Source organism: Barbatula barbatula (genome assembly GCF_947034865.1).
Source record: "Barbatula barbatula genome assembly, chromosome: 23".
Taxonomy (NCBI): domain Eukaryota; kingdom Metazoa; phylum Chordata; class Actinopteri; order Cypriniformes; family Nemacheilidae; genus Barbatula; species Barbatula barbatula.
The window spans coordinates 14,220,510-14,247,170 of record NC_136786.1 but is presented as its reverse complement, the minus strand read 5'-3'; the positions used below and the strand labels follow the sequence as shown (position 1 = coordinate 14,247,170).

The window sequence follows — 26,661 nt, the reverse complement described above, 5'->3', positions numbered from 1 at the left end:
TTTTTTTCCTATGGTATGAGTAATTTCTAATTCATCGAAACTGAACTTAATAATATAGTTTGAATTAGCTAGTTTGAATCTCTATTATAAATTTAAAGACGGCATAAAAGCAAATTGAGAAGCTTATATTTTTAGGGAATATTGACTTATCCGTGCACTTAATAGATTTCACGAAATGAATGTGTCGTTGACCTCCAACCCCCCCCAAAATAATTTACTTCTCATCACTTCCTGTCATGAGGAATGGCACGAATGCGGAGCTTTCTTCATGGGAGGGTGCCGATGAATACGGTGGGGAATAATCTCCCATGACTGACTGCAGACTTGCATTAAAATTTTGAGAGAATTCTCATTTTGGGACTCTTTATGATGATGTGTGTCATTACTACATCACTAAATGGGACAGTCGTTTTCCAATCCCACAACATTGGTTGAGCCAATTGTTATATCTGTATAGGATGTTTTACATGTTTTGACAGGACAGCAAAAGGTTTACTTCTAGTTGTCAATCATATTTTTCTTTGCATGTTAAACCATGATGGGAGAATTCTAAGTATTTCAAATCAGCTTTAACTAATTCCATTTAAGTTAATTTTACAGAAATCCAGCAGGATTTCAAAGGATTACTGAACTTTGCATGGCAGCTGAGGTGAGAAAGCGGTAAAAGGCTCACCAACTGAGATTGTTTTAAAATTAACAAACAAAAAAGGGAGTTTAGCATGATCAGGATTACAAATACAGTCTTATAAAATTAAATCAAACATTCACCAGGGAGATTAAAAGTTTGACTTGCGCTTCGGCCCAGTTTGTTTGAAGTGCACTTCAGAGCCGACTTGGCGTTACAGGTAAGGAAATGAGCTGGTGGAGTGTTTTCTTAAGATTAAGTACAGGAAAGAAAGGAGTTGACTGACACATTTGGAGCATGTGTAGATCTTACCTTATTTAAAGAAGGCTGACTGTCCAAAGAACATAATATACATGTCATTGCTGCTTGCTTGCGTGCATGCAGGTTTGGCATTACTTGTTATGGCCAAATGTTTGAAAATGTCCTCACAAAATACAAATATCAAGAAACGTGTAAAAAAGTGATTTGTGAGGACATTTAAGGTCAACTGAGATCAGTAACCTGGTAAGAAATCAAAGGTAGTCTATGAGGTGCGTGTGCATGTGGATTTAACAATCCATCGTGGACCAATTTTTCAGACTAAACTAAATCTGATTAAAAAACTTTTCAGGATGATAAAAGCATTATATAAAATTTTTGTTTTGATAAATGTAAAAACAAAAAGTTTTTTGTTAAGGTTGGTATATTTAAAACCAGCTATAAAAACAAAGTCCGTACGCCAACGTTTAGTAAAACGTGTATGAAAGATGGAAAAACTTTGTAAGTCTGAACTGCCCAGGTCAGCTAAAGTGAACACCTTGTGAATTATGAGAGTGACGACAATTTATTAAAAATTGAGAATAATGAGTTTTTGTTAGTGTGAGGGTGTGTGTTACCCAATAACCTCTGTCAGTCCCATGATTCCTCATTGCTAGGAAGTCCACACCCACATCTCTGTATCTGAGCCATCTCTGTCCAGCTCCACTGCGTCCAATATGGGGAATCCATTCCTGAAGCGTACCGTTCCACCTCAACAGCAGTCACATGGATCCATTTCAACTCCGTCCAAGGACTCCTGAACATTTCTGACTGCTTTCTCCCACTCTGGAGTTTCCACAGAAACATGCCAAGAAAACACTTTTAACAGGCAGACTTAAGTGCAATTATTGTGATTTTGTTTGCATATTACAGTGGCAGGCTGACCCAGAGTAGGTTGTGGGTGGAAAGTTTGACTTAAGAAGTGTGAGGTGTTCAGTGTGTGTTTCTGAGGTTTTTTTTGTATCTTCAAGCTTGAGAGGTGCGGGGTGTTTGTTTCAGTTTATTTTTGGTAAAATATCTTCGAGTGAAACATGTTTAAAACTCCTTTGGAGAGGTCATTTGTCAAGTGTCAAATTTAATTAGATTTTTAAGGTCGCTAGTAAAAATGTCCAAATTATATTTTCTTTTAAATCTCTTTATATCAGCATGTGTCTGTATGTTTAGATTTAGGGCCATTGGATAATGTGTAGTAAATATTATTATCTTTATATGAAAACTATTGCGTCTGTAAAACCTGTATTAATTTCACTTTAATGGTCTACGTGTCCAAGCTTGAGATCAAGATTGAGTTGTTTTTGGTGATGTTTTACGCTATCTTGCATCATTTGTGCGACACCGTTGTCTCACAAAACACAAATTTTGTGTTTGGTAGTTGTGCTTGGCCCTCTTTATAAAGTATGTTGAGCAAAACTACATTTAAATTATTTAACAATTACCTTTATGCTTGTGAAGAACATTGGACACTTCATGCAGGTGCATTTTGTTATTTACAAACTGAACTTATCTGATTTATTTTTACAGGCTGTTGACATTTCTCTCAGTTACACTAACAAAGTGACATGTCGTTTCAAACTGGGAGCACTTCATCTTTCATCAAGTTAAGAAATCTGACATGTTTTCTTCATCTCAGTAATTGTATGTTGACAGAGTTGCTGTACTAAAGTTAGCCGTCATTCATCATTTAGTTATCAGAACCTGTAAAAGCCAGTGTAAAAACGGCCTCTATTTCGTAGTCTACTATGTTTCCTATGGTTCGCCGCATTCAACAAATGCATTGGTGTATATTTGCACTGAGAAAGACGTTTTAAAATATAGGAAAAACTTTTACCTGAGGAAGGCGCCGCGGTCGCGCCGAAAAAGCCTGCACGTGCAGCCCGCAACGGTTCTTAAAGTGACAGTCATGCTAAAATTTAAGCAGCGTGTCTGTATTTTCTTTTAAATTGTATTTTTTCCCATACGAATTCGCCAAACTTTGCACTTGTCATATTTGCATGTTATAAATAAAACACTCATAGTTTATGAATGTACATTTCTGTGTACACAAAGCCTGCAGTATGAAAACTGCACAAATTGTTGCGCACAAGGCTCCAGGTCTCAGTTACGTCTTAAATGCTAAGAGTGATGAAAGTCAGAGCAGTCAACCTGATCTGGAATCAGCCACCATGTGTAACAGGAGCGCTCTGGTTTAATTTAGTCATAGCAGTGGTGCAAACAGGTTCATGTCTTCATTTGAGACTGGCCCACATAGTGCTGACATCAGCGCTCAGCATCTCTTACAAACAACTCGCACTTCACAGTTTCTAAAAACATTTATTATAAACTTAAAATATATCATATGTAAAAGAAACATGGCACCCTGTTTTTAAGGGGGAAAGGCACATTCAACCTCAGGTTAGGTTTTACCCACGCATGTGTATCATACACAGAAATTAGTATGCGACATGCATGTGACGTTGCTCACTGATACTGACAGAGTTAAAACATCCCTGACAAAAAATATGCTTTCAAATCTGTACGGTGTAGTTTTTTTAAAGCTTAAATATGTTAGTCTATAACAGTTCAAATATGCAGTTATAAATAAACCATCTGTATGTTGATTTTCACGAAAAGTGTAAACAGTGTGGCTCTTTGGCGCTATCAAAACATCGCTGTTTGTTTGTGTATCCTGACCAGCCAGACAAAGCAAGATTGGTTCAACCAAATTTGGAGGGGAGGTGACCATCTGTTTTGTTATTTTTGCAAGTCTGTTTGGTGACACTTGTGGCATGAAATACATTTCAGCTTATACCTTTCCATCGCAAACATAACTCTAAATAAAATGAAAGGATCTGGATCATTCTAATGGTGATGCATGCTTCATTTGTGAAACTCGACTTTTCATCCTCGCTAAACTGTCGTCTTTTTAAGGCGCTGAAAGAAACACTCCAAATTGAAATGTCCTGGAACCCTGTACTACTTCTTGAGTGTACCTTATGCTAACAGAGGGAAAGGTGGCACACACACATTTCTTTCACAAGGCAGAGACTTAGTGAAGGAGAACAGTTGGCAGACAGTTTTTAGTGCGTAATTGACTCTGCCGCTTTTAGAAGGCTACACAAAGTAACACAGTTGACTCCACTTTCACACACACACACACACACACACACACACACACACACACACACACATCCTTTTCCTAAACTTGTTTCAAACACAGCTCTTTCATATTTGTGCATTTTCTCTAAAAGGCTTTTGAAAATGAGTTTGGTTCCACAGAAAGAGTTTCCCGGTATGCGAGTGTGTGTGCGCGCTTGTGTTTCTGCCTGTGTTCACTTCATTACATTTTCAGCATTCGAACAGGAAGCCAGAACTGCTTTTCCCATTGAAGCACCTGTGATTTCCATTACACACAACATAAACTACACTACACAAAACGCATACACACATCCACATGTACTGCATCTCATAAAGCGACACACCTACACAGTCACGCACGGAGCACACATGTTCACTTTGGTTACACAATACACATGTACGCTGCATATACACCCGCACAAACATTTGCAGGCTCACACATTCATAGTGCATTACCATAAGCACGTCTCAAGACACATTGCACATGTCTTTGATAGCCCTGAAATATTGTCAGGTGTTGACTGTGTCCTTTATATCACAGAAACAACGTCCTGGTCTTATTTGTGTAGTAGTACAACACAATTGGGTAAGAATTCATGTGCATATTCAGCCTTTAAAGTGAACGCAGTTTCATGAGTTCGGCTTAGCAAATAAATAAAGCTGGATGGATGGTATGCGTATTTGGCGAGCTGTCCGGGTAGAGGGCTACGAGGTCGGTATTATTGCCCGAACTCAGAGTACTCCCCCCTGTCTGGGGAGAGGGCTCCGAGCTCTGTATTTGCCCGAACCCAGAGCGGGTAAACTGAGGTGAAACAGACTGATGGTGAGGTCTTGGGTGGAGGAGGGCTGCGAAAACGTAGAGAGAATGGAGGAATGGCTGTTAACTATTTATAGAGCTTGCTCTCGAGCTGATAGGACGGGTGATGTAATTGCTGATGAGGAATTGGCTGTGTAGATTATTTGTACGTGCTCCTCCCGAACTTTGATTATGAAACATCATGTGTTTTCCACATACTTTCGAAAAACACATTCCACCGAGCACCAACAAGCAGGCATGACACTCCATTGCTCTGAACTGATCCATTGTTTTGTGTTCCTCTTGTGACTTCAATTTCTCCTGTGTTCCAGCATCCCATAATACTCACACCATTAACTCTCTCACATGGTTACTGGAGGGTATTTTTGTTCGCCAGTTATGCTTGAGACGCTGGCCACACTAGTGGGTGGTGGGAATGGAGACTGCAAGGGTCGGTAGCCCACCTGAGCAGGGTCCATGAAAGCCGGGGCATGAGAAACCGGGTGGGCAAAGCTGATGTACTGAGGATGTAAGTACTGCCCCTGGTGAGGAAGAATCTGAGTCGCTTGTTGGCAATTCAGTACAGAGAAGTTGGTGGGCATGTTGACATAGACGCTGGCATCTGGGGGCAGGCAGCAAGAGGCCTGGGTACGTAGCATTGGGACAGGTGCGGGGCGGGGTGCGGAGGGAGGAGCTGAGGAGCTGGAGGAGGTGGCGGTGCTTGACTGGCGGGAGGAGGAACCTCGCGATGTGCCTGTGCTGGCCATCATAGGGATCGTCTCTAGAACACGGGTACTGCTGGACCCTCCTCCTGACCCGCTGCCTGAAGAAGGTTCATGTTTGGGGCGTAGACAACGACAGCAGCACACTGCAACCACAGAGCCCACCAATACAAACGCCACAAAGACCGTGCCAACGATGAGGAAGGGCACATAGATGGGTACTGCAGAGAAGAAGGAAAATTAGAACATGATACAAAAAATTAAAATGTTTCAATATGAACATTAATAAAACAAGACTATATTTTAACATTATTCAAGATCATAAGATATTTTATAAAGGTCAGTGGTGTGTGCCCATAATGCCATCTAAGTGTTTTTTTGAGTAATTGGTGTCATTTATGTCTAGAAAAACACAAAAACACGTCAATCTGAAAATATACATTTTGAATTTCCATAGCAATAGCTGCTAATAAAGTAAAGTAATACAATCTTTGTAATGTAAAGTATTCAGGCCATACAGCTGTATTCAGTGCCATTGATACTAGAAAGCATAATATTACAATATATGAATCTGTCCCCCCAATGACAAAAATTAAGGAACACTGCTGCTTGGTAACACTGCTGCTTGGAGTTTTGTTTGTGTGTGGCCCTTTAGTATTGTTTTCACATCTTATTTAAAAGCACTTTTTCGTTTCAAATTCCAGTCATCATCCAATGCACCTGTGCCTCCGAGGCCATAAGAAAGACGAGCATATCAGTGTTGTGATTTGAGCTCATTGTGACTTTCACACCTTTACGAAATAACAATAAGCTAGTTTGTAGCCTAAAGCATTCCTGAACCTTGTTGTTGAATTGGAAAAAAATGCCATGAAAGAAATTGATATGTGTGCAGTGGTACTGAGGCCCAAGTTTATTTGATGTTAACGTATTTATATCTTTAAAAGAGCACTCACGGGATTAGGAGAAAGAAGGAATGAAAGACGAGATGTTGCCCCAGCGGCTTGTCCCCAGGGGACCGGAGCCCCTCATTAACACTCATTAACACAGTTTTGATCTGTTTTAATCTGCTGCCACCGGTGGTGACCTCTTTGTCCTTTCTGCTCGATTGTTTGATGCAGATAACCCCCCCCCCCAAAAAAATAATCCCTAATAAAAGTTACCTTTATAGGTTAATAAGACATCTAATCACCTGAAGAAAGTTTTCAGCATTTCCCTTTGTAGTGCTTCATCCGATCACCTCTATAATTGAGCTGAATCGAGCCATAATAAACATGTAATATCGCTTTTGATTTTATAATATGAGCTAAACAGACTCCGAGCCATAGCCTAAAAATACTGCTTTGTTAACAATTTATGATAACATTATTAAATCAATGACATGATTCCTCAAGTAAAAATGACATGGGACTCATTTTCACAGGAGATCTTTTATGCTTAGTAGGCCTTGTTTTTATATCCTGATGGGGACTTAAACCTGAAGGAACACTGTCTCACAGGTCAGGCTTTACAGGCCTTTACTTTAAAGGCTGAATGTACACATGCATTTTTACCCAATTTTGATGTACTAATACACAAATAATACTCGGACGTTGTTTCTGTGATATAAAGGACACAGTCAACACCTGACAATATTTCAGGGCAGTCAAACACATGTGCAATGTGCCTTGAGACTTGCTAATGGTAATGCACTATGAATGTGTGAGGCTGTCCCCATGGGCAAAAAAGCGTATAAATCGTACAGAACGATATTTCATGAACATTTTTAAATGCAACAGTTTATGGGATTAGGGGATAAAATATACAGTTTGTTCAGTATAAAAATAATTACACCTATGGACTGTCCTGACCGGGATAAAAAAGAGACGTGTGTGTTTGTAGAGACCACTCTATAAGCTGTAATATGATTTAGAGTTTTTCTGAATTTGACTCTAGTACGCAACCAGTTAAAACCTTGTTCCAAATTCAGGACAAACTGGTCAAAATAATAAAGGAGGCGCAATGTTTGCAGATCTGGAATACTGCAAAAGAAAACAAGTTCATGTTCCTATTTTAACACCATATGCTATATACATGTATTTTAGGGGCAGTTAAATAATGAATATATAATGAAATACGCCAGATTTTTGTGTCTGTGGATTCCCTCAGTATTTTAGGTTGCTGTCATGTCCTTCTCAAGGTTTGTTTCTGTAGAAATTCAACAGTAAATGGGCCGGAATTACCACAATACATGCAGAACTGCTGTTTCAAAGCAAATCTGGAGTTGTCTCTTACATACTAATATGTAACATAATTTACACAAAGAAAGAAACAATCTATAAATCAATAAGCCTATTTTGGGCATTTGTTTTTAGATCAAATATACTTGTTCAACTAACGCATAGATCTGGTAAATGTATACAGTAACACTAAAGTTCACTGTCAATGCGGAATGACAGCAGTGTTGGCAGTGCAAGCCCCTCTCTCGTGTCCTTAAAAGGTGTGGGCCCCTTCAACATAAGTTCACACCTGTTGCATTATTGTTCAAGTGGAGCCAAGTCTTCAAAACCCAGACAGGCTCTGTCAAACTCCAAGGCCACATACCGTAACAAACTACAGTTTCCTTTGGCTTTTCAGCTATGCGTCATTAACTGTTTAAAAAGTTTCCTTTCAATGTTGCCTTTTCTGTTTGGTTATATCAGGTTGGGTTAGGGTTACAATTACAAAGTTCAAAGACAGCTTTCTTTCATTGTTTTAAGAACACCTACTTGAACAGCAAAGCTGTGGTAAAATATCTGTGGATACTATTTAGTTTAATATTAATCAACAAGACTTTAATGTCATGGTGGGGAAAAATCAATTCAAAACAGTTCATGGAGAAGTAGTTCTTAACTAACTCCATGGGCGTAGCTAGCCCCTTTTTAGGGGTGCTTGAGCACCCCTAAAAAGAAGCTCAGCACCCCTAAAATTTAGAGAAATAAATGTTGTTATTCTAAATAAAATTGTCTTTTACAAGAATCTGGATTTAAGTTAATGTTGAAATGATTAAGTTCTTTTTCAATAGACACATTTTTAGTTTTTGTGTGAAAAGAGGGTGGGTGGTGGCAGTGGGGCTCATTGGGTGCTCAGCACCCCTAAAGCTCTGACCCTAAAATCGCCCCTGACTAACTCCAATAACTCCTTATTTAAAGTTTTTGGGCTTTCCAAAATACAGCGGAAATTATGCCCTGGTGCAAGATTTGTTACGAACAAGGCTGTCACCACATCACACTGTAGATCCGGTTAAATCTGAACTTGATCCTCGTGGGGAACCGGACGACTGGATCCCGCTCGCAGACACAGAAACTGCGCGCGTGCGTTACTGCTAAGACGAACCCTGGTTATTTATAACTGAGCGCAGTACAATTTACCATTTGTGAGTGAATGGCCGGTGAGTTGCCAATTTGGATGCCAATTTAACTGCAGCTGTCAAAACCTGCACAGCAATGACATTTAACCCCTAATACTGCCTCTTAAAAATAAACGCCCAAACAAAATTAGGGCAAGCGTTTGTGTAACCTCTGTCGGACACACGAAACTCAAAACCCAACTTCTTATTGAATGGGATTTTAAGTGAAAAACGCCCGAGGAACACAACTTTTGCGCACATTACTGCGCACTGTTCCTGCAAAAGTTATTGAATTAAACAATTTAAACATTCACCCTCTGTAAAATTCAATTACAAAGTAATTTTATAGGTATTTCGCTAATTAGATTCGGACAGAGGAAGTGTAATGTCTTGGACAAGATTTGTTTCAGACAGATGAAGTGTAATGTCTTGGAAGAGATTTGCCTTTTGCTTTGGTATTCTTTTATTTTGTGTATCTATCAGTATGTGTGTGTTTGAACGCACGACTTGTGCTGCTAATATAATGATCTCTCAATTGAGTTAGTACAGGAAATAAAAGACACCCGTGTAACTAATTGTAGTCTCACCCGCGGCTGAATTTTTGTTGTCCTTTTCTCCGGTGTTGGTATCTTGGATCTGCTTATCATTATCACATGTTCCCTGGTCCAGTCGCGCTTCTGTGCTGGAACAGCAGTACCGGAGGTCACATTTCCCGCAGCAGATGATGGTTCCTGCGCTGTCGTAGCGCTCCGGGCACTGAAAGCCGTCTCGCCAGGCGCTCTGAGAGTCGTGGAAACCGTGACAATATTCTCCGCTCGCTTTCACGTTAATGATAGTTAAGAGAGTCAACACAACCGCGACGGCCATCGGGAATCCCGTGCATCCCCGCATCCTCTCTCAACCTGTGTTACAAAATAACTTACTTTCTTTTTGCTTTAGACCCTTTGAGTGATCGATTCGGTAAATGTAAATAAGAAAAGGAGGAGAAGTGGCAAAAAGGAACCAACTTGAAAAATGTCATTGGACAGAGAAATTCCGAAGTGAATTCAATAGATCCATCAGAATTGATCCAGTTAAGAATCCACTCTTCGTCACCAAACTTCCAGAAGCTGTTTCTCAGACTTAGTAAAATATATTAAAACTCAAAAAGGCCATGTGAGGTACGCGTTGCTGCAAACAAATCGTAAATTTACAATATCCCATATTCCCGTGAGAAACCTCCAGGACAAACTTTGCATCAATCCAACTCTAAACGGATTTCCTCCACTGCGGAAGAAAGGCTGTCCGTGTCGATAGAAAATACACTTCTCAAATATCTTCCCCAGAGATATGAAGAAACCGACACTGACTTGATTTATAATCCATACACTCGATCCCTGAATTGTTTTTCACGAAATCTTTTTCTAATCATTCAGGTAAGTTTTTTCCACGTGAATCCAACCTCGTGACTTTTTAGTAAAAGTTTTAGGAAGACTAGTTAACACCCGGTTTCCAAACAGTGCAGACATACGTTGTCAATAGATCAGCAGTCCATAGTGAGGATTCGGCATTGATAGACTGAGAGTGATCCCCTGACAACTCTCCTTCATCCTGAGGGTAGCAGCCCACCCGTCCGTCAGCGCATGCGCGCTTTAGTACGCTGAGTTCTTAAATCTCCGCCAGTTGCACAGGACAAACAAGTGCCATTGTTGGCGGGGGGCTATCGACGTTTCTGAGCCTACTTCTGTGCGATGGGTGTTTGGTGCTGTCCGTGGGGATCCCCGAGGACAAAAGGCACGAAACCACGTATTGTGGTGCGTTTAGTTCGCCACTGCGGCACATCCATTAGAGACCTCAATTACGCCCAAAAGATCCGTTGTTTGAATAATGGATGTAAGCACCAATTTACAAAATTAGAAAATAGCTAGTCATCAATGAATAACAAAACCACACAGACGTATTACGCATTATTTCATATAATCAGGCACATAAATGCACCTACCATTTTGTTTAAGATAAATCTATTAATGTGTACTCATCAAATTGTAGTGTAGTGCTAAGTGGTTTGTCGATAGAACGAGTCGACAATGCACTCTGCTGGTCAGTGGTCAGAATGGCAAATTTATTTTGCGTGTGGCGAATGTAGTAGACAAAACTTACCGAATAACAAGTTTAAACAAGTATTCTATATTTTATTTTATTTCCAAGACTCAGTGGACATTAATTTTTAAATAATGAAAATGAAAAGCAACACTTCTTACAAATGTGTGTTTCATATTTCAAGCTGAAAATATTTAAAATTTTTGATAAAACTTTAATTGAACAATTGAACTTAGAACCACACCAAACAAATTAAATGAATGCAAAAGTCATTAAGACACTTTATTATTATATTATTATATTATATTATATTATATTATATTATATTATATTATATTATATTATATTATATTATATTATATTATATTATATTATATTATATTATATTATATTATATTATATTATATTATATTATATTATATTATTATTATATTATATTATTATATTATTATATTATTATATTATTATATTATTTTATTTTATTATTTTATTATTTTATTTTATACCCAGACTCAGTGCACCTTTATTTTGAAATATGGTCAAGCGGCGCTTTTAAATTGTCTTAACTTCCTTGTTTTTGTTACTACAGTGCTGACGAAAACAAACGGCCTCCAACATTTTAATCCGTCGGTTTTTGCATCAGTTTCAGAAAAAGTAAGTAAGAAGGTAATACGTTTATGTTAGGAAGATCCGACTTGTGAGATCTAATCGCTGTGTTTAGCAAGAATGTGGATTCTGCTTGATTTAACGGTTTACTGTATCGGCACACATTATCAATTCATAATGATATCAATTTACAGGTTTACAGAAATAGTTAACAAACGTCAGGAGAAATATGCCGTATTTTTTTCCAACTGTGTATTTTTAGTTTCTATAGGTTACATCTGCGTCTGTCAATGTAAGATGTCTTTAGTGCGGATGAACCGTCATTTATATGGTCCAGGTAAAAGACCCGTGCGAAGCAAGAAGGTGTCTGCACCCCAGAAGGAATGGGTGGTAAGAAACAGACTCCAAACATGATAATAATAATAATAATCTTTTTCCCTTTTGAAAGTGGCATCTTACATTTTTTTGTTCTTCATTTTATTGTAGAGCACAGTCAATGATCTTTCAGTGCATAAAGCCACACCAGATGAACTGGTAAGGAGTTTTTTTTAAACATGCTGGTGAATATATAAGTGTTTTATATATATCCAATTAAAATAATTCTCAGGTCAGACGCCATGAGAGGCACAGGTCTCAGAACAGGGTTGCAGCACAGTGGGAATTAAGAGAAAATGCATCACGCCGAAGGATGAAGAATCAGCCCCCTAGCCCACCAGGACTTGATAAAGCCAGGCACAACATCATCAGAGAGGTATAGAATATTATGTCATTTGAATCTTTAATACTTAAAAATTACTCTTACTGAAGATTTCTCTATTTATTTAGGTATTCTCTGACCAGTGCCAGTTGCGGGATGTTATTGCACGGTCAGACAAAGCTTTGGCTCTAGTGAAAGACCTGTTTGGGGATGAACCCCGTCGGCACACAGGTAGTCAATGTTTGTGAGACAGAGAGTGTTTTGGCGATTATTGAAGAATGTATATGCTCACTCATTAGCTTTTGTGTTTTAGGGTTCCCCACCATTACAATGGCACCTGATTGTGACTCAGACTCTGAGCTTCCTGTTCATCAAAGACCTGATCCTCCAACACAGCTGTCACTACTTAGCCAATCTATGATGGATCAACAGGTACAACTTTGCTTTGGATTTCTTTCTTCTGCAGAATGGAAACTAACATATTTTGAAGAATGTTAATAAGCCAAGACTGGGCCTCATTGACTTCCATTGTATGGCACAAAACTATTTCACAAAGAATCTTGTTTTGTGTTCCACAGAAGAAATAAAACCATACCCGGGTTTGAACGTCCTTTTGTGTGTTTCTCAGAAAAGTAATAACATCATTTTCGTTTGAGGATGAAGTACTTCTTGGAGCTTGCTTTAAGCAGGCAACAACCTGAAGACCATTGAGACACTACATGGACCAATGACATGTCTTGTTGACAAGTTGTCTAAGGGCTCAATTTGGTTATCATTTTTCAGGCACTGAATGAATTGGAGGAGTGTGACGAGGAATACGACGAAGAAGATCAGGATACCTTAGAACACTTCAGTTCTGCTACTGAAATGCACAGGTACAAAAGACTATCAATATTTATTTTAACGTCTTCAAATTCAAATCACTTCATGATTTAAATGCTTTTTTTCAGAAAAAGAAATAAATGCAGGACAAAGTCCTTTCCATGTGGCTCAAAATCTCAGGAACAAAAGCTAGCAGGAACACCATGTAGTACCAGACATCCAAAAGACCAGGCTGGTAAGAAACCCAGTCTCTATCCATCTGAAGATTACATACTGTTGTACTCTTGATTTTGTTAACATCTGTACCTGTTTTGGCCAGCTCTGAATGCCACAATGGCTGTACAACGATTAAAATCAAGTCAGTCTACTCTGCACGTCAACCAGGTTCTCAATCCTGAGTCTGCTTCCACTAAATCAGGTGTGAACAAATAATGCTTGTACGTTTGATTACATGTGATGGTATGGGTTTTCTTATCAACACGATTAAAGATGTTTTTTTAACAATCAAAAGAACTACTTTGGTGTGAGACCCCAAGATCCCTTGTCCATAATATGAAGGTTAAAATAAAATGCGGATATAAATGCAACGTACTACATACTTCAATGTGAAAATTAAACCTCACTATATTATACTTTATTGCATTATTATAGATGGATAACTTGTATTTTAGGTCCTAAGGGCAGTAGAGGGCACTCAAGAAACACCACCGGTCTAAACGGCTCAGGATTGAGTTCTTTGGCAGGGAACCAGTCTAGTCTGGAGCTTCTACAGAGTATGCTAGAGCAGGTAGAGAATGAACTGGACTCTCTGGATCCACAGGAGCCTTCGAGCTCTGAAGCTGGACATCAGCAATGGAAACAGGGCCTGACCGGCTTCTCTGTAGCTTTAGTAGCTACACTTGGGCGTCTAGCCAGTCATTTAAGAAAGGTAAGATTATACAGTATACAAGTCAAATTCAGAAGCCTGGCAAGCCAGTAAAGCTCGTCTTCCTATTTAATATGGTTGTTGATTGAATGTGAACATTTTCTCTTATGTTAAATTTGTAGTCATGTATTCTTTTCGAAATCTGTCACTTCCTTTTTATATTGATCAACATAAGGTTGATATTTTAATGCCTCGTGACAAACAGAAAGAAGAGCAGTCTCAAAAGGAGTCAGAGAAGAGAAGAAAGCTAGAGGAGGTTGTGAAGGAGCAGAGGGTTTTGATCGATGCCCTGACTGTGGAGTCACTCACAATGCGAGAGGAGACTGCTGCGCTGCAGGTGAGCTAGGACTCAAATGAATCTACAGCAATGTTATATTTTGTGCATTCAGATGATGTATTGATGTTGTGTTTACATGTCGCTTCTACACAGGTGAGGTTTCAGCAGCAGGTATCTGAACTGGAGCAGCGTCTCGATGCTGTGGTGCTGGTTCTGGGAGGATCAGATTCTGCAGTTCACATTCCAGACGACACGGCACAAAGTAACAACTAAAAACTCTTGCACATAACATGTTTAAAATCTAAATAATGAAGATGGGTATGTTGTGTTCTGTAGCAGGTGGGTATCATGAGACAATACATGGCTGTTTTGAAAAAGATAAACATGTACAGCAACCGGACACCATCACTACAGCTGTGCTGCTCTCTCCTCCTCGGCAGAGAAGTGTTCTGCCCCCTGTAGGTCAGTCAGAATTAAAAAGAATTCCCCCAAAATAAATTTACATTCTTCTGAATGACTCTGCATTAATGACAGTATGATTCATTGACATCTTGCTTCTACCAGCGTCTTACGCACCCCCACTACCCTATAGTGGCTCCTGCACTGAAACAGGAAGTCAGGGTTCACTGGAGGATTTGGACATACCCTGTTCTCCTTCCTCATTCGCCAGCCTGCCACGTCCCACTCCTTTGGTGGACTTTCTTTCCCAGGATGCCATGATCGGGGATGTTGTCGAGTTGACACGTCAGAATGCAGAAATCCAGGCCCAGCTTGATCAAAACCGCCCAACTCCAGCTTTAGCATCAGTATCCAGAGAGCAGAGTACCACCAGGTTGTCTTCAACCAGTTCTGTAGCTAGACATGCACCCCAGGTAAGTTGCTTTAATTTATTCTTAGGTGAAGTCTGTAAATTGTAATTTTAACTTGGATGTGGTTGTTTTGTCTGTTGTCAGCCTGTTTGTGTACAGAGATCTTCAACGACAGATATTGAACAAAAACTGCAAGAGTTGAACCGACAAACCACAGAAGCTAGAGCTAAACTATTAGAACTTATTGAGCAACAGAAACAGAGTTCGTCTATAAGAGTTTCCCCTGCAATTTCTCCAGTGCCACATCATTCCACCAGCATTTATACAGGTGTGTGTCACCCTTTCTACAATACACCTCGACTGATCCATCTTGGGTTATCCTAAAAGAACCCTGTATTTACTCGCCTTTTACTCTCTATAGAATATCTCTGAAGCTTGAGTATAGGAGTGACTTACATATATTAACTGTTGAATGTTTTGCAGCTGTTAAAGGCTTAAGGTCAGAGCCATTTCTGACAATTCCTGAGAGAAACCATTCACCCCAGAACACTGAAAGGTGAGTTATTGCAACAGACTAGACAGTTTTGTTCTGCTAGGTCACCATAACACTAAGGAATCAATAAGGTGTTTTTGTAAATCGTTGAAATCTTTTCAAATCAAGCTGAGGCAGATGTTTTTCTTTTTCTCAGTTCAGCTGGAAGACTATCACCACAAAGTTTAGACCGTGTGGAAATCCAAAGCATTCAGAATCATGTGCGTATGACACAGTTACATCACAATTATCACCTCATTGTTACACACAAACCTTTATTTGTACATTTATTGGTAGGAAGTGTTGACAGCGTTTTGCTTTTATTTCTGACAGGTTGGCAAGGTGAAAGGAGAGAGCTGGTTTGCTTTGTCCACTCACGTCAAATAACTTGAGTTCAGAAAAAGGACAAGTTATGTAAAATGCTACATTTACAATCGCATTTTGAATGCATCCTAATATCAGGTCCTCATTCAAAGCATGTGGCTCATGTTTCTGTGAAGTTCTTATGTGAACAGCATATTTGTCAACAACAACGAGAATGAAAAATCAAGTGTTATAATGGCCAGACATTTAATTTGAATACAAATGAATCTTATTGCTGTTTGGCGAAGTCAAATTTAGAGTTGTTGTCCAAATATTTTATATGAAGTATACAGTTTCTTTTAAACTTATTTTAAATACCAAAGCGTCTGTAAACACTGACTGTAACTAATTTATTGTATTGTTTCTCTTTTTGTAAAGAACTGCATGGTGCAACAATAAATTTTAGATTATGAAATACTTTATTTGTTGTCACATTTCACTGCTATAATCACAGCAATCAAAAATGTTACACAATAATATGTGAAACTAAAAACCTTTACTAATTCTAGTTAACTTTATGATAATTATAGTACTCCCATACAAAAGAGAATTACTACCGCGTAAAAAATTAAGAGACCATTTTCAGTTTTTCTGAATTGAATATTTATAGGTATATGTTAACTGTTTAGGTTCAATTATCCTTAAGATTTCTTCCAAACTTTAAATAAAAGATGCTCTGTTTTTTTAGTATTTGTTCCTCAAATACTGCAATGAAAACATGTTCGTATTCAATTTTAAACAACAGTAATATTTGTACATGTATTTAGAAAAAGTTCACAAATAGAAAATTATGTGATAACCTCATTATCACATAACCTCATTTATCACAGTTTTCCTGACGTGTCAGTCTTTCACATTGCTGTTGACTTAATGGTCTCTTAATTTTCTTGTTTAATTGTTATAAGATAATAAAACTGGATATATCATAGTTTGAAATGTATGCTTGAAATGTAAAACAACCAATAAATAGGATTAATCTACCTCACAGTCCCTATGTGGCTCCGCCCACAACCTTTGACTCCTATATATGAATTTGATCTCGCATTCTAACCCAGTGTTTATGACTTTAAAGCAGCAGCCTTCATCTCTGATGTGAGCAGAGTATCTTTGAGCCAAAGACTGCAGTTTATCCCACTCGTCACTTTCTCCCTCTCTTATCCACACTTTCCCTCTGACTTCAGCCAGAATGTTCCCACCAAGCATCTCACGCAAACCCTCTCCTTGGAGCAGATCCATACACATGCAGCGTGGTGTGCCAACCTTGAAGCTTCCTCTCCCCTCTTCATAGCAGATGCAGTGTATTCGAACCAGAAAAGAAGTGAGCTCTGATGTTCTGAAACGAAGTACCTCCTCCACTCCATTGTCAATGGCGACGGGCCCGTAAACCTTTCTGACTGAAAGCAGCTTTGCGGTTCCGAGTATCCGAACTGACTCTAAAACAAACTGGAAGTTGTGATGGTCTCCGAGTTGCAAGTAGCTTTCCAAGTGCGACAGTGTCTCCTGATGGAGCCGCATTAGAGATTGCAACCCCAACTCTGCAGGGTTAAACTCCAACACGGACAGCAAGCGATGACGAACTCCTGCATCAAAGGCCCCGGAGCCAAAAGCTCGATCTGATAAGACAAACTGTACATGCTGAGTGACTGCAGTAATTGCCGCGTTCGAAAAGTCAAAGGTCTCTTTCTTTGGCCGCACTGCTTCCAGTAAACGTGCAATGCGTACGCACATCTCCCTATATTGTCTAGCTAGAGCTGTCACGTTCTGGTCCGAGGAGGATGGAACCGTGCTGCTCAGAGCTTTACGGATGATCCGTGCCGAAACACCCTGAAATGATGTTACCCTCTTTATACTAACAGGTCTACATAAAGACAGCCCCTCAACTTGAGAGGAAAGCTGGAAATCTTCCAGGCGAGGATGTAGGTCCCTCAGCATCTGAGCGAGTACTCTCACACTCTGTAAAAGATTCTCAGCATCGCCTTCTGTCCAACACTGCTCCACCTCCTGCAGCAAACAGGCCTCCAGCCTATCACTGGTCCTCAGCTGCTCAATCATCCCCAGCAGGCCCCCGTTCGATTTTGCTTCTGGTTCCTCTAGAACCTCAGCCATGCAGTCCCACATCAGAAAACTGAAGATGGCCCACATGTCACACTGGTCTGTGCGGTCCCCAGAATGTAGGTGGTCCCAGCTGTGTAAATGGTCCTGATTGTGCAGGTGGTCCCCGCTGTGCAGGTGGCTTTGGGTCCCACTGCGCAGCACAGTCTCAGCCTTTTGGACTAACCTCAACAACAGACACCCCCTCTCGGAGAGCTGAAACCCTATGGATAAAAACCAAAGGTATACTCAAATATAACCAAAACATTTCTAATTCAGCCAATAAACTATAGACTTAATTATTACGCGGCTCGTTGGAATGCTTGGTTCTGATTGGCCAGTCGCAAAATTTGCAGGTTCGTTATTCCCAGATAACAACTTATCATGAAGGTCATTACTGCAGCATTATTTCAAAATGACGTTTACGTTTAGGCCACATAATGTTTATTTATTTTGTTGCCGCTGAAACCATCTATAGATTACAAACATCATATACGTAATTGTTAATTTAATGCTAATTCTTAATTTAAAGATGGTTAGTATTCACCTATTCCGACATCAAAAGAGATTTCCTTTATATTTTAATCAGTAATTGTTTGCTTATTTATTGCTTAAAAACAAGGTTTAATTATAATATTAATAATATTAAATATGTATTTAGTCAGTAATTCATTTATTTTTTAATTATCAATAGGTGTTTAAAAGTAACTAAAACATCATTAAGAATAACAAAAGATACTTTATCTTTATTTGCAACCAAATATTGTGATAATACTGCATAACACCTACATTGAGGACTGAGCTCTTTCACTTTGCTCAGTAGTCTTTCTGCATTCTGTGTCTTCTCCATATACAGGGACACTAGAGCCTCCAGCTGAGCCGAGTCTTCTATGCTGACCCCTTCAAGAAGACACTCTCTGACTGTCCGACGCGGCAAGCCCACGGCCACACCCAGCTCACAGACATTAAACCTTATTTCATCTCCAACAGTCATACCCAGCTGTCCCATGACCTGCTGCAGGCGTTCTAGAAGGTCAGAACTGTTCTGTTATCATCTTTTAGGTTATTGACATTTGAAATGATTTTTTTATCTTGTTATGTGAATCACCTGAGAGAGGCAAAGCTGCCCTCCCATGACCTCCCGTTTCCTCCACTCCCATCGATACGCAGCGGCTCTCCGGCTCTTTATTTAGAGACACGCATGGAAGATCTTCCACCACCCCATTAACTGAAAACGAGAGGATTGCAAAGACTAGTAGTCAGAGCCCTTTTTTGTAACATAAATGTGAGTGTGTTTTTGTAATTTAGCTCATTATTATTCATGTGATGTTCTGGATGGTGTCGCTTACCATCGAGTTCCTCGGCCAACTGCTGGTCCTCTTCCTGTAGCGCTGTGTAAAAGCTCTTGCAAGCCTTTTCTCCTTTCTTCAGGCAGAAGGACAGCAGAGATTGTGCTTGCTGTGTCGGAGTGAGTACTGCTTGGACTTTTTCCAGTTCAAGCTGAGTCAGAATGCCTCTGGAGAAGAGTTCCAATGAGACGGGCAGAACAGAACAACCCAAGCGTGAGCACAAAACACTGAAGTGGGTCTGGAGGTGACATTCTGCAATAAATCAACATTTTTAGGGCATTTATGTCAAAACAGTAAGTAAGTTTAGAGTATTTCATGTTTAAAGTCTTACCTGTTGGACCTTGCTGAAAACTTGGCACATTCAACATGTCTAATATCCAAAGATAACAAAAGCTTTTCAGTATTTACCTACTATTTAAATTTGTATTTTTTTCAGTCCAATTTATTTATAAAGGTTATTTGTATACCTTCTTCTGAAGATAGCCATGTTCGCAATCGAGGGTAGTGTTTTATGCAGTTCCTCAAGCACTCAATGAAGCGAGAGGCGTCAGTCTCATCCATCTGAGCATCAACGATCTCTAAAAGTTTTCGGGCTTTATTTGTTGGCGTCCGTTCAGCGGAAATCTCATAACAATTGTCTGTAGTGAGCAGCCCTACTGAAATAACACAGTCTAGCAGAGGGCCCAGATGATAAAGGGCTTCCACCAGAAGTTGTCTTGAAGACAGGAGACGGGCCTTCACCATTTGGCTGTTACCCGTTCCTAAAAGGGTGTAGGGTAAATTGGGATTCACTTAAGTACATCCCCATCCTCCTGTGTGTGTTCATGTATTTGTGTGTGTGTGTGTGTGTGTGTCTATATATATACACACACACACACACACACACACACACACACACACACACACACAAATATATCAAGATATTTCAAGAGCATATCACCTTGTTATCATCCATTTAGGCATGTATGGAATAATGTAAGTATAATGTATATATATATATGTGTGTGTGTGTGTGTGTGTGTGTGTGTTTACATATACATTAAAGTGTAATGTATAGCTCCAAAACTTTAAAAACTTACGTGAATCGCAGGGTTTGTCGAGTAAGGATGCCATCTCAATATTATATCTTCATAATTTAAAGTAAACTTCAAAATATGACATGATGTTCATTCAAAAGTTTCATAGCAGAGCTGATCTTCTTTCACTTTATTCATCCATGTCATTCCAGGCGGCGATAGAAAACCGACGCGCGAATACTGTATAGCCCAACTGTCGAGAACAGACGTTAATAGTGACAATATCGCTATTATAATATAAATGTAATATATCTTCTTAATGTTACCTTTTACAGAGAAAGTGTCTCGTGAAGTTCGTCGCGACACACCACTTCCTGGAAGTGCTAAGCGACCCGAGAAAAGTGTGAGTCAGTGTTATAGATTAATTCATAGTTTAACAAAAACATCGTCATTCATTGTAGGGCAAATATACACATTTTTAAAATTGTATTAAAATGGAATTACTGGTAATGAAATGTTTGGATGTCTGTAATTTTCTGCTGGATTGTAATGCTTTGCCTTTGGGCGTAACGTTACCCTAATGGCTGACACCCACGTGGAGTTAAAAAAATTCATATGTACCCTTTATAAAATAAAATAAACTCAATTATATACAATTTTTCATATGGATTGAATGTTTAATAGAAGTACTATTTAGAAAAAAATTATGTAGCGTCTGGAGATAAATTCTGTGTGTGTTATGTGTATATTGCCCTCCAGGTGGAGCTGAATATCATTGGTAAAAACTGAGAAACCATTCCAATTTTTATTCAATCAGCAACCATTTCTATATGTATTGTGGTCATTTCAGTCCAGTATATGTTAAATGTCAACGAATTAAACCACAGCAATGTGAAATCATGACAAGAAACATGAAACTATGATAAAAATCGAGGTTTTCACAAAGAAATCTGAACTTTTCCTAAATGCATGTACAAATATATCTGGTTTAAAGTGAATATGCTCTTGTTTTCTTTGCAGTCGGCTATTTGAGGTCTGAATTTTTTTTTAAATATTGACTGTTTTTTTTCCAAGCCTACATCCAAATGGCAATAATATTTACATACCTATTACTGGTAAATTATAAAATCAGAAAAACAATTTTTGAAATAGTCTCTTCATTTTTCACTCTTCACGAGGCTGTATAGTAGATTATCTAAATAACAATAGGCCCACAATACAGAACACACTACATGGTTGTAACCATAAACAGCTAATGGTTAATACCATAGCTATGTTTGTAATGGAAATATTTGAATTTGTGTTTATTTTATTTCTCAGGAGGGACAAGCACTAGAGAGCAACTCCTAAAAGCCATATTGACATATGTCGTCTTTTGTGAAATTTGCCACGCAAATAAAACTAATCTGACTTTGTAACTACTTGAGCAACTACATTTAAATGTATTCATCAAACAGACACTTTAAACTTAAGCGACTTACAAGTAGGAGAGCATGTAAACATGATGTCAACACGCTAGTATTGCCAAACCTTTAGTTTACAAGGCTGTGCTTCTAGGAGGATTAAAGCTGGAGTATGCAAGGGAGAGAACGAACAACAATACACAAGACATAGACGCCACAGTTTTTGGTTAGTCAAATAAATGCAAACAAAACTACTCATTCCCCAATAATATTTTGTATGCCTAGGATAGATTAGAGTGCATGCTATTCAATATCTATATCTAGAATAATACGCTTTATCTAGATTTATTTATTACTACAAATCATTTTGTGAAATCACTTGTAGCTTCTGTGGTTTTGTCGCACTCTTGAGTAATATATGTACATCTAGTGCCTAAGTGTGTTTGGTGGGGGGCTCTTAGTGATATTATAAGAGGTAAATATTGAACAAAGTGACTGTGTGCTCTCATAAAGTGACAGGGAATAGCAGTGCAAAATGCCAGGTTAGGGGTCGTCACGGAAACCCTCCATACGCAGGGTGGGACCTTTTGTGCCAATAATGGCAGAGTGGAGGAGAGCATAAATGAAGGATTAAGCCCACACCAGTGCACCTCAATAGTCCATCCCGCCAAGAGCCAAGAGCTCATTCCCATGTGCTGGTCTTTATTTCCCCCATTCAAGAGTCAATAGGTCTGCTGAACCCCTCCACTCTCAAACACATGCACTTCTGAACACTTAAAATAAAAACTTTGCAGTCCATTTAAATAACACTTATGCAACCATGTTTATTAAAAGTAATATGGAAATAAGTTTTGCATAATTATTTTATATTATAAATGAATGTACGTGGAAAGCAAACAGAAAGTAGACAAACATTTAACACACAAAGAGTTTAAGAAATGTTTTTATTGTTTTTCACTTTTAATGATTTGGAAAATAATTCATAAACCTAACTGAGTAGTAACCCCGCCACATCCCAAATACAAACACATACTTATCCATGCAGGCCTAAACACACATGCATTCACATTCTCTCACTCATTCATTGGCACACTCTTTTAAAACAATGAGGAGCTCTTACAATGAGAGCTGGGGTTTCACGCAGACTGGTTCTTTTTTTACACATTTAAATCTACCCCCACTTCACCTTCATGAAGGGCCGCAACACCCCTCTCACTTCCCAGTGAAGCACACTTACTTTGTTTCTTCTCTTTTATCAGCACTTGATGCAATATCCTCTGTGACAGGAAACCCAGAGGTTTGGTACTCGTGTGAGCACGGGGCAGCAAATGTTTCAACATCTGTAACCATGATGCTTGTGTTTAAATCATTAAAACAATACAAATGTAACTTTTTAAAGTCGGGATCTAGGCAATAGTTAAATGTTTACAATAAGCTAGATGTATCACCAACAGTGTTTGTCTCTATTGTTTTTATTTATTTTTAATCAAAACAATTACACTTAATTAAAAAACGAATCACGAAACTATTATGATTTGTATTTTATTTTTTTTGTCAGACAATAGTGGTTTCTTACCAAATATTGGAAATAATGAAATGCCCAGTAGAGGGCGGTCGTAACTCCTTTCTGCCTGTTTAGAATTGGGTGAGCAGTTACATTTTTCCATGATCATAACTAGAACCTTCTTGGGTTTGTTCTTTTATTTCTTTCCATTTCACTTTATTTGTGTACTCTAAAAATAAGAAACACGAAACTTCATCATAAACGCATTTTGCTTAAATCTTTCAAATGGTTATTAATTATTAATATTTATCAAGAGACTGTATAGAATACTTTTACAATTAACCTTGTCACGCTATAAAGACTATTTACAACACTAATATATACTGAAATATAGGTGTACTTTAAAAAATATATATGTTTATTTACAGAGAGTATAGTTAGATACCTATTTATGAAATACCCAATTTAATGAAGCGCATGACTGTTATCACGGCTGTGTATGTAGCCAGATATGTAATAGTATCTTTATTTAAAGGAGCTTTGTAAACAAATTTATAATGCATACAAACATTGTTTTAGTAGACTTCCGTGCTTAGATTTTGTGCATTCTAGATACGAAACTTGTTGTTTAATGTCTGTACCCAAAAGCATGTGTCGTGCCATTTATCCACACTTATCTCATTTTGTGTGTGTGTGTGCGTGTGTCCAGGCAAGACTCCGCCGCAGCTGTGTAGAGCTGTGATCTGAGGCAGGCTTTTGCTCGCTGTGAAAATATTATTGCAAGTGTTTATTATTACAGTATTGAGAGACAGTAGGAGTGTTGTGTGCTGTGAGGACCAGTAAAAGGGGGAGTGGACCTGCAGCGTGTGTGTGTGTGTGTGTGGAAAGAGTGCTTTTTACTCTCGTTCCCACCGACCGGCCCCCAGCAAGGCCTGGTGCATTGTGGGTAGTGAGGAGGCCTATTGGAGTTGATTAGTTCCGGCTGAGTCTCTGATAGAGTTCTGACAGGCCGTAGAAACAAGCTCACAGCATGAACGCCCCCCTCCTCACGCACCCCCTTTGCACTCTCCAACAGACAATAGAACCAGCATGACAAGAGCTTTTTAAAACACTCCATACACTCCACTCCTCTATCTGTCACACACATGTGGACACACACACTATATCATATTATGCACAAGAGAGCCAGCTTGACAAGAGCTATGTAAAGTGTTCTAATTAAGTGACACCTTGTAATTTACCAGCACGGATGATCTTTATAAGCAGGTTTAGGGATTGCTTATATTATAGCACATATGTAGGTTTAGGAATTTGAACAAACCAATATAAGTATACGTTTTAATACCTGAGAATGACCTATTTCTATCTATATACACCGTGGATCCCCTTGCATGGAAGTCATGTAGTTTCTACAGTAGCCCTTAATGGACAAACTGCTCTGCAGAGTGCGTTTCATAAATACGTTATCTCCTTCGGCAAAGAAGTGAATCTTGATCTTAGGCCACGTTTACACGATGAAAAACGGAACAGAAAATTGTTTTGGCTAAACTCACGCGACTGGGTGCGTATGAAGTCATCGTTTTCAGAAAGTTCGGTCTTGCAAAAACGGCGATTTTCTCAAAAGCTGCACTTTTTCAGTCGTTTCCGTCTAAATGGACAGCCAAAACGCATACGTTTTTTTAAACGGTCTAGTGTAAACAGCCTCTTGGTTCTGTGTCAGCCATCATAGTGCTTCAAATTTGGAGTTGGGGTGAGTAGTTGACCCTTAAAACAGCATACACTGTATCCTAACCAGGTGCGATGTGACGCAACATAAAAAAAGAAATAGTTTCTATTGAAGCTACTGTCGTTGTCGAGGTTTGTCAGGACAACAGCTCAAAATAAGACATCTTAACGTATTGCAGTGGTGTGTGTCCTGTGTGCAGGCTCATTTGCAGGATTTTGAAAATACCAATGTCCAAAAACGTTTTGTCTCAAACACAAAAATGTACTTTCTTGATCTACATATGCGCATTTTTGAGTGAACAGTCCCTTTAACTTCTTTGTGTAGCTACACAGAAGTTACAGACACAAATAGGTAAACTTATAATAATATAAAAACAAAATTATAATGTAGAAATTTGTTTAAAAGTGATGCATTTGAATTATTTGCAAATCATATAGTTGTTATAATAGACAACACACCCGAGTCAAAGCCAAGCGGTATAGTATAAACTAGCGAAGGTCTGGTAATGTTTTTGTTTCGTCAAACTGACATTAACAAGTAAATGCTATGTTTCCGGCGTTTTGTAGTTTGGATTACTTACTGGATATATGATCGGTCGTTCACTCGGGTTTGTTGTTTAAATGTTGACGCGGGTCAAGCACGCTCAAAACGAGAGAGGGAGATTGACACTTAAGAGCGCTGTTAATCAGCTGAGGTAGATCAGATCTGAAATCAGTTATCTAGGCGTTTTCTTCAAGATTGGCATAACTTAATACAGTTTTTATTCTATAAGCCAATTTTTTTTTCACAACAAAACTACAGAGGTCTGGACCTCAGGGACCTCTATGGTGGGTACGGCCATGCCTGTGTGTGGTTATGACAGCTTGTAAGAAGGCACATGGCAACACCCCAGCAACCACAACACTTTGAATCAAGCAAGTTTAACCCACGCCATCTGCACTATATATAAAAATCCAGTTGCATTAAATTGTTTACACTGTAAAATTGTTGAATCGTCAAAAACTTTCTCCAATATGCCACAACAACCTGTAGTTTCAAGTGCTTCCTGTAAAACACTGACACCAGCACTTCAGAAGGTATACATGTAATCCTCAGGATTGTTTATACATCCGGTTACTGCAAACCAACATATAGACAACACTCCAAATCTCCTCCGAAAATAACATCCCATCACAAAAAGAATGTCAAACCAGCTCTTAACCACACTGCTCGCTTCAACGGTACGCTCCGGGGGTAAACTAAATCAGCACCTCCCCTGCCCCATTTTTCCTCAACTTTCTTACTTTATCTTACCTGTGTACCCTCTCATTGCTCTCACGCTGCATTCCTCTCTTTTATCTCTCTCTCCACACATAATTGATTAAGGGCCGCTTCCATAAATCAATTTGGTATGGGCATCAGTCAGTAAAGAATGGTGGAAGCCCCCCTCTGAGCGTCCAGTATTAATCCAGCACAGCATGCCTTTCCACTCAAAACTTTTTCTCTCTCTCTCCTTCACAAACACATACGCACTGACGCAAACTACACACAATGCCAAAAACACA

At 39.0% G+C, this 26,661-nt stretch overlaps 3 protein-coding genes across 9 annotated transcripts; 1 reads left to right on the top strand and 2 right to left on the bottom strand.

The window, feature by feature from the left end:
* Positions 1 to 3,214: 3,214 nt before the first annotated feature.
* shisa2b (shisa family member 2b) lies at positions 3,215 to 10,510 on the bottom strand. Its single transcript, XM_079447326.1, has 2 exons — positions 9,506 to 10,510; positions 3,215 to 5,775 (listed from the first exon to the last, which is right to left on the bottom strand). The coding sequence occupies exons 1-2, from the start codon at positions 9,807 to 9,809 to the stop codon at positions 5,195 to 5,197; spliced, it is 885 nt and encodes a 294-aa protein (XP_079303452.1). The 5' UTR covers positions 9,810 to 10,510; the 3' UTR covers positions 3,215 to 5,194.
* A 1,022-nt stretch (positions 10,511 to 11,532) lies between these two features.
* On the top strand, positions 11,533 to 16,496 carry spice1 (spindle and centriole associated protein 1). 6 transcript variants are annotated; one of them, XM_079488227.1, is made up of 18 exons: positions 11,533 to 11,651; positions 11,866 to 11,993; positions 12,090 to 12,137; positions 12,211 to 12,354; positions 12,429 to 12,531; positions 12,614 to 12,732; positions 13,084 to 13,175; positions 13,251 to 13,357; positions 13,442 to 13,540; positions 13,794 to 14,050; positions 14,253 to 14,384; positions 14,478 to 14,586; positions 14,661 to 14,786; positions 14,889 to 15,196; positions 15,278 to 15,461; positions 15,617 to 15,689; positions 15,823 to 15,886; positions 15,999 to 16,496. In XM_079488227.1, the coding sequence occupies exons 2-18, from the start codon at positions 11,901 to 11,903 to the stop codon at positions 16,050 to 16,052; spliced, it is 2,112 nt and encodes a 703-aa protein (XP_079344353.1). In that variant the 5' UTR covers positions 11,533 to 11,651; positions 11,866 to 11,900; the 3' UTR covers positions 16,053 to 16,496. The 6 variants fall into 6 exon arrangements, with proteins under 6 accessions (XP_079344353.1, XP_079344355.1, XP_079344357.1 ...); XM_079488229.1 differs by having other exon boundaries at positions 15,828 to 15,886; positions 15,999 to 16,448; XM_079488231.1 differs by having other exon boundaries at positions 11,580 to 11,651; positions 11,941 to 11,993; positions 15,999 to 16,449.
* LOC306912241 (uncharacterized protein) lies at positions 16,433 to 21,022 on the bottom strand. 2 transcript variants are annotated; one of them, XM_079488225.1, is made up of 9 exons: positions 20,989 to 21,022; positions 20,811 to 20,867; positions 20,548 to 20,737; positions 19,936 to 20,229; positions 19,800 to 19,838; positions 19,469 to 19,720; positions 19,228 to 19,347; positions 18,909 to 19,145; positions 16,433 to 18,343 (listed from the first exon to the last, which is right to left on the bottom strand). In XM_079488225.1, the coding sequence occupies exons 3-9, from the start codon at positions 20,579 to 20,581 to the stop codon at positions 17,001 to 17,003; spliced, it is 2,319 nt and encodes a 772-aa protein (XP_079344351.1). In that variant the 5' UTR covers positions 20,582 to 20,737; positions 20,811 to 20,867; positions 20,989 to 21,022; the 3' UTR covers positions 16,433 to 17,000. The 2 variants fall into 2 exon arrangements, with proteins under 2 accessions (XP_079344351.1, XP_079344350.1); XM_079488224.1 differs by lacking the exon at positions 20,989 to 21,022 and having other exon boundaries at positions 20,811 to 20,879.
* Between the last annotated feature and the right edge of the window lie 5,639 nt (positions 21,023 to 26,661).

Coding starts and splice junctions, on each gene's coding strand:
- LOC306912241 (XM_079488225.1), bottom strand. CDS start 20,581: ATGGCATCCTTACTCGACAAACCCTGCGATTCAC. Junction 20,230..20,547: donor CGACAAACCCTGCGATTCAC/GTAAGTTTTTAA, acceptor ACACCCTTTTAG/GAACGGGTAACAGCCAAATG. Junction 18,344..18,908: donor GAAAGAGCTCAGTCCTCAAT/GTAGGTGTTATG, acceptor TTTTATCCATAG/GGTTTCAGCTCTCCGAGAGG.
- spice1 (XM_079488226.1), top strand. CDS start 11,724: ATGTGGATTCTGCTTGATTTAACGGTTTACTGTATCGGCACACATTAT. Junction 12,532..12,613: donor TGAACCCCGTCGGCACACAG/GTAGTCAATGTT, acceptor TTTGTGTTTTAG/GGTTCCCCACCATTACAATG. Junction 15,690..15,822: donor TCACCCCAGAACACTGAAAG/GTGAGTTATTGC, acceptor TCTTTTTCTCAG/TTCAGCTGGAAGACTATCAC.
- shisa2b (XM_079447326.1), bottom strand. CDS start 9,809: ATGCGGGGATGCACGGGATTCCCGATGGCCGTCGCGGTTGTGTTGACT. Junction 5,776..9,505: donor CAACAAAAATTCAGCCGCGG/GTGAGACTACAA, acceptor TCTTCTCTGCAG/TACCCATCTATGTGCCCTTC.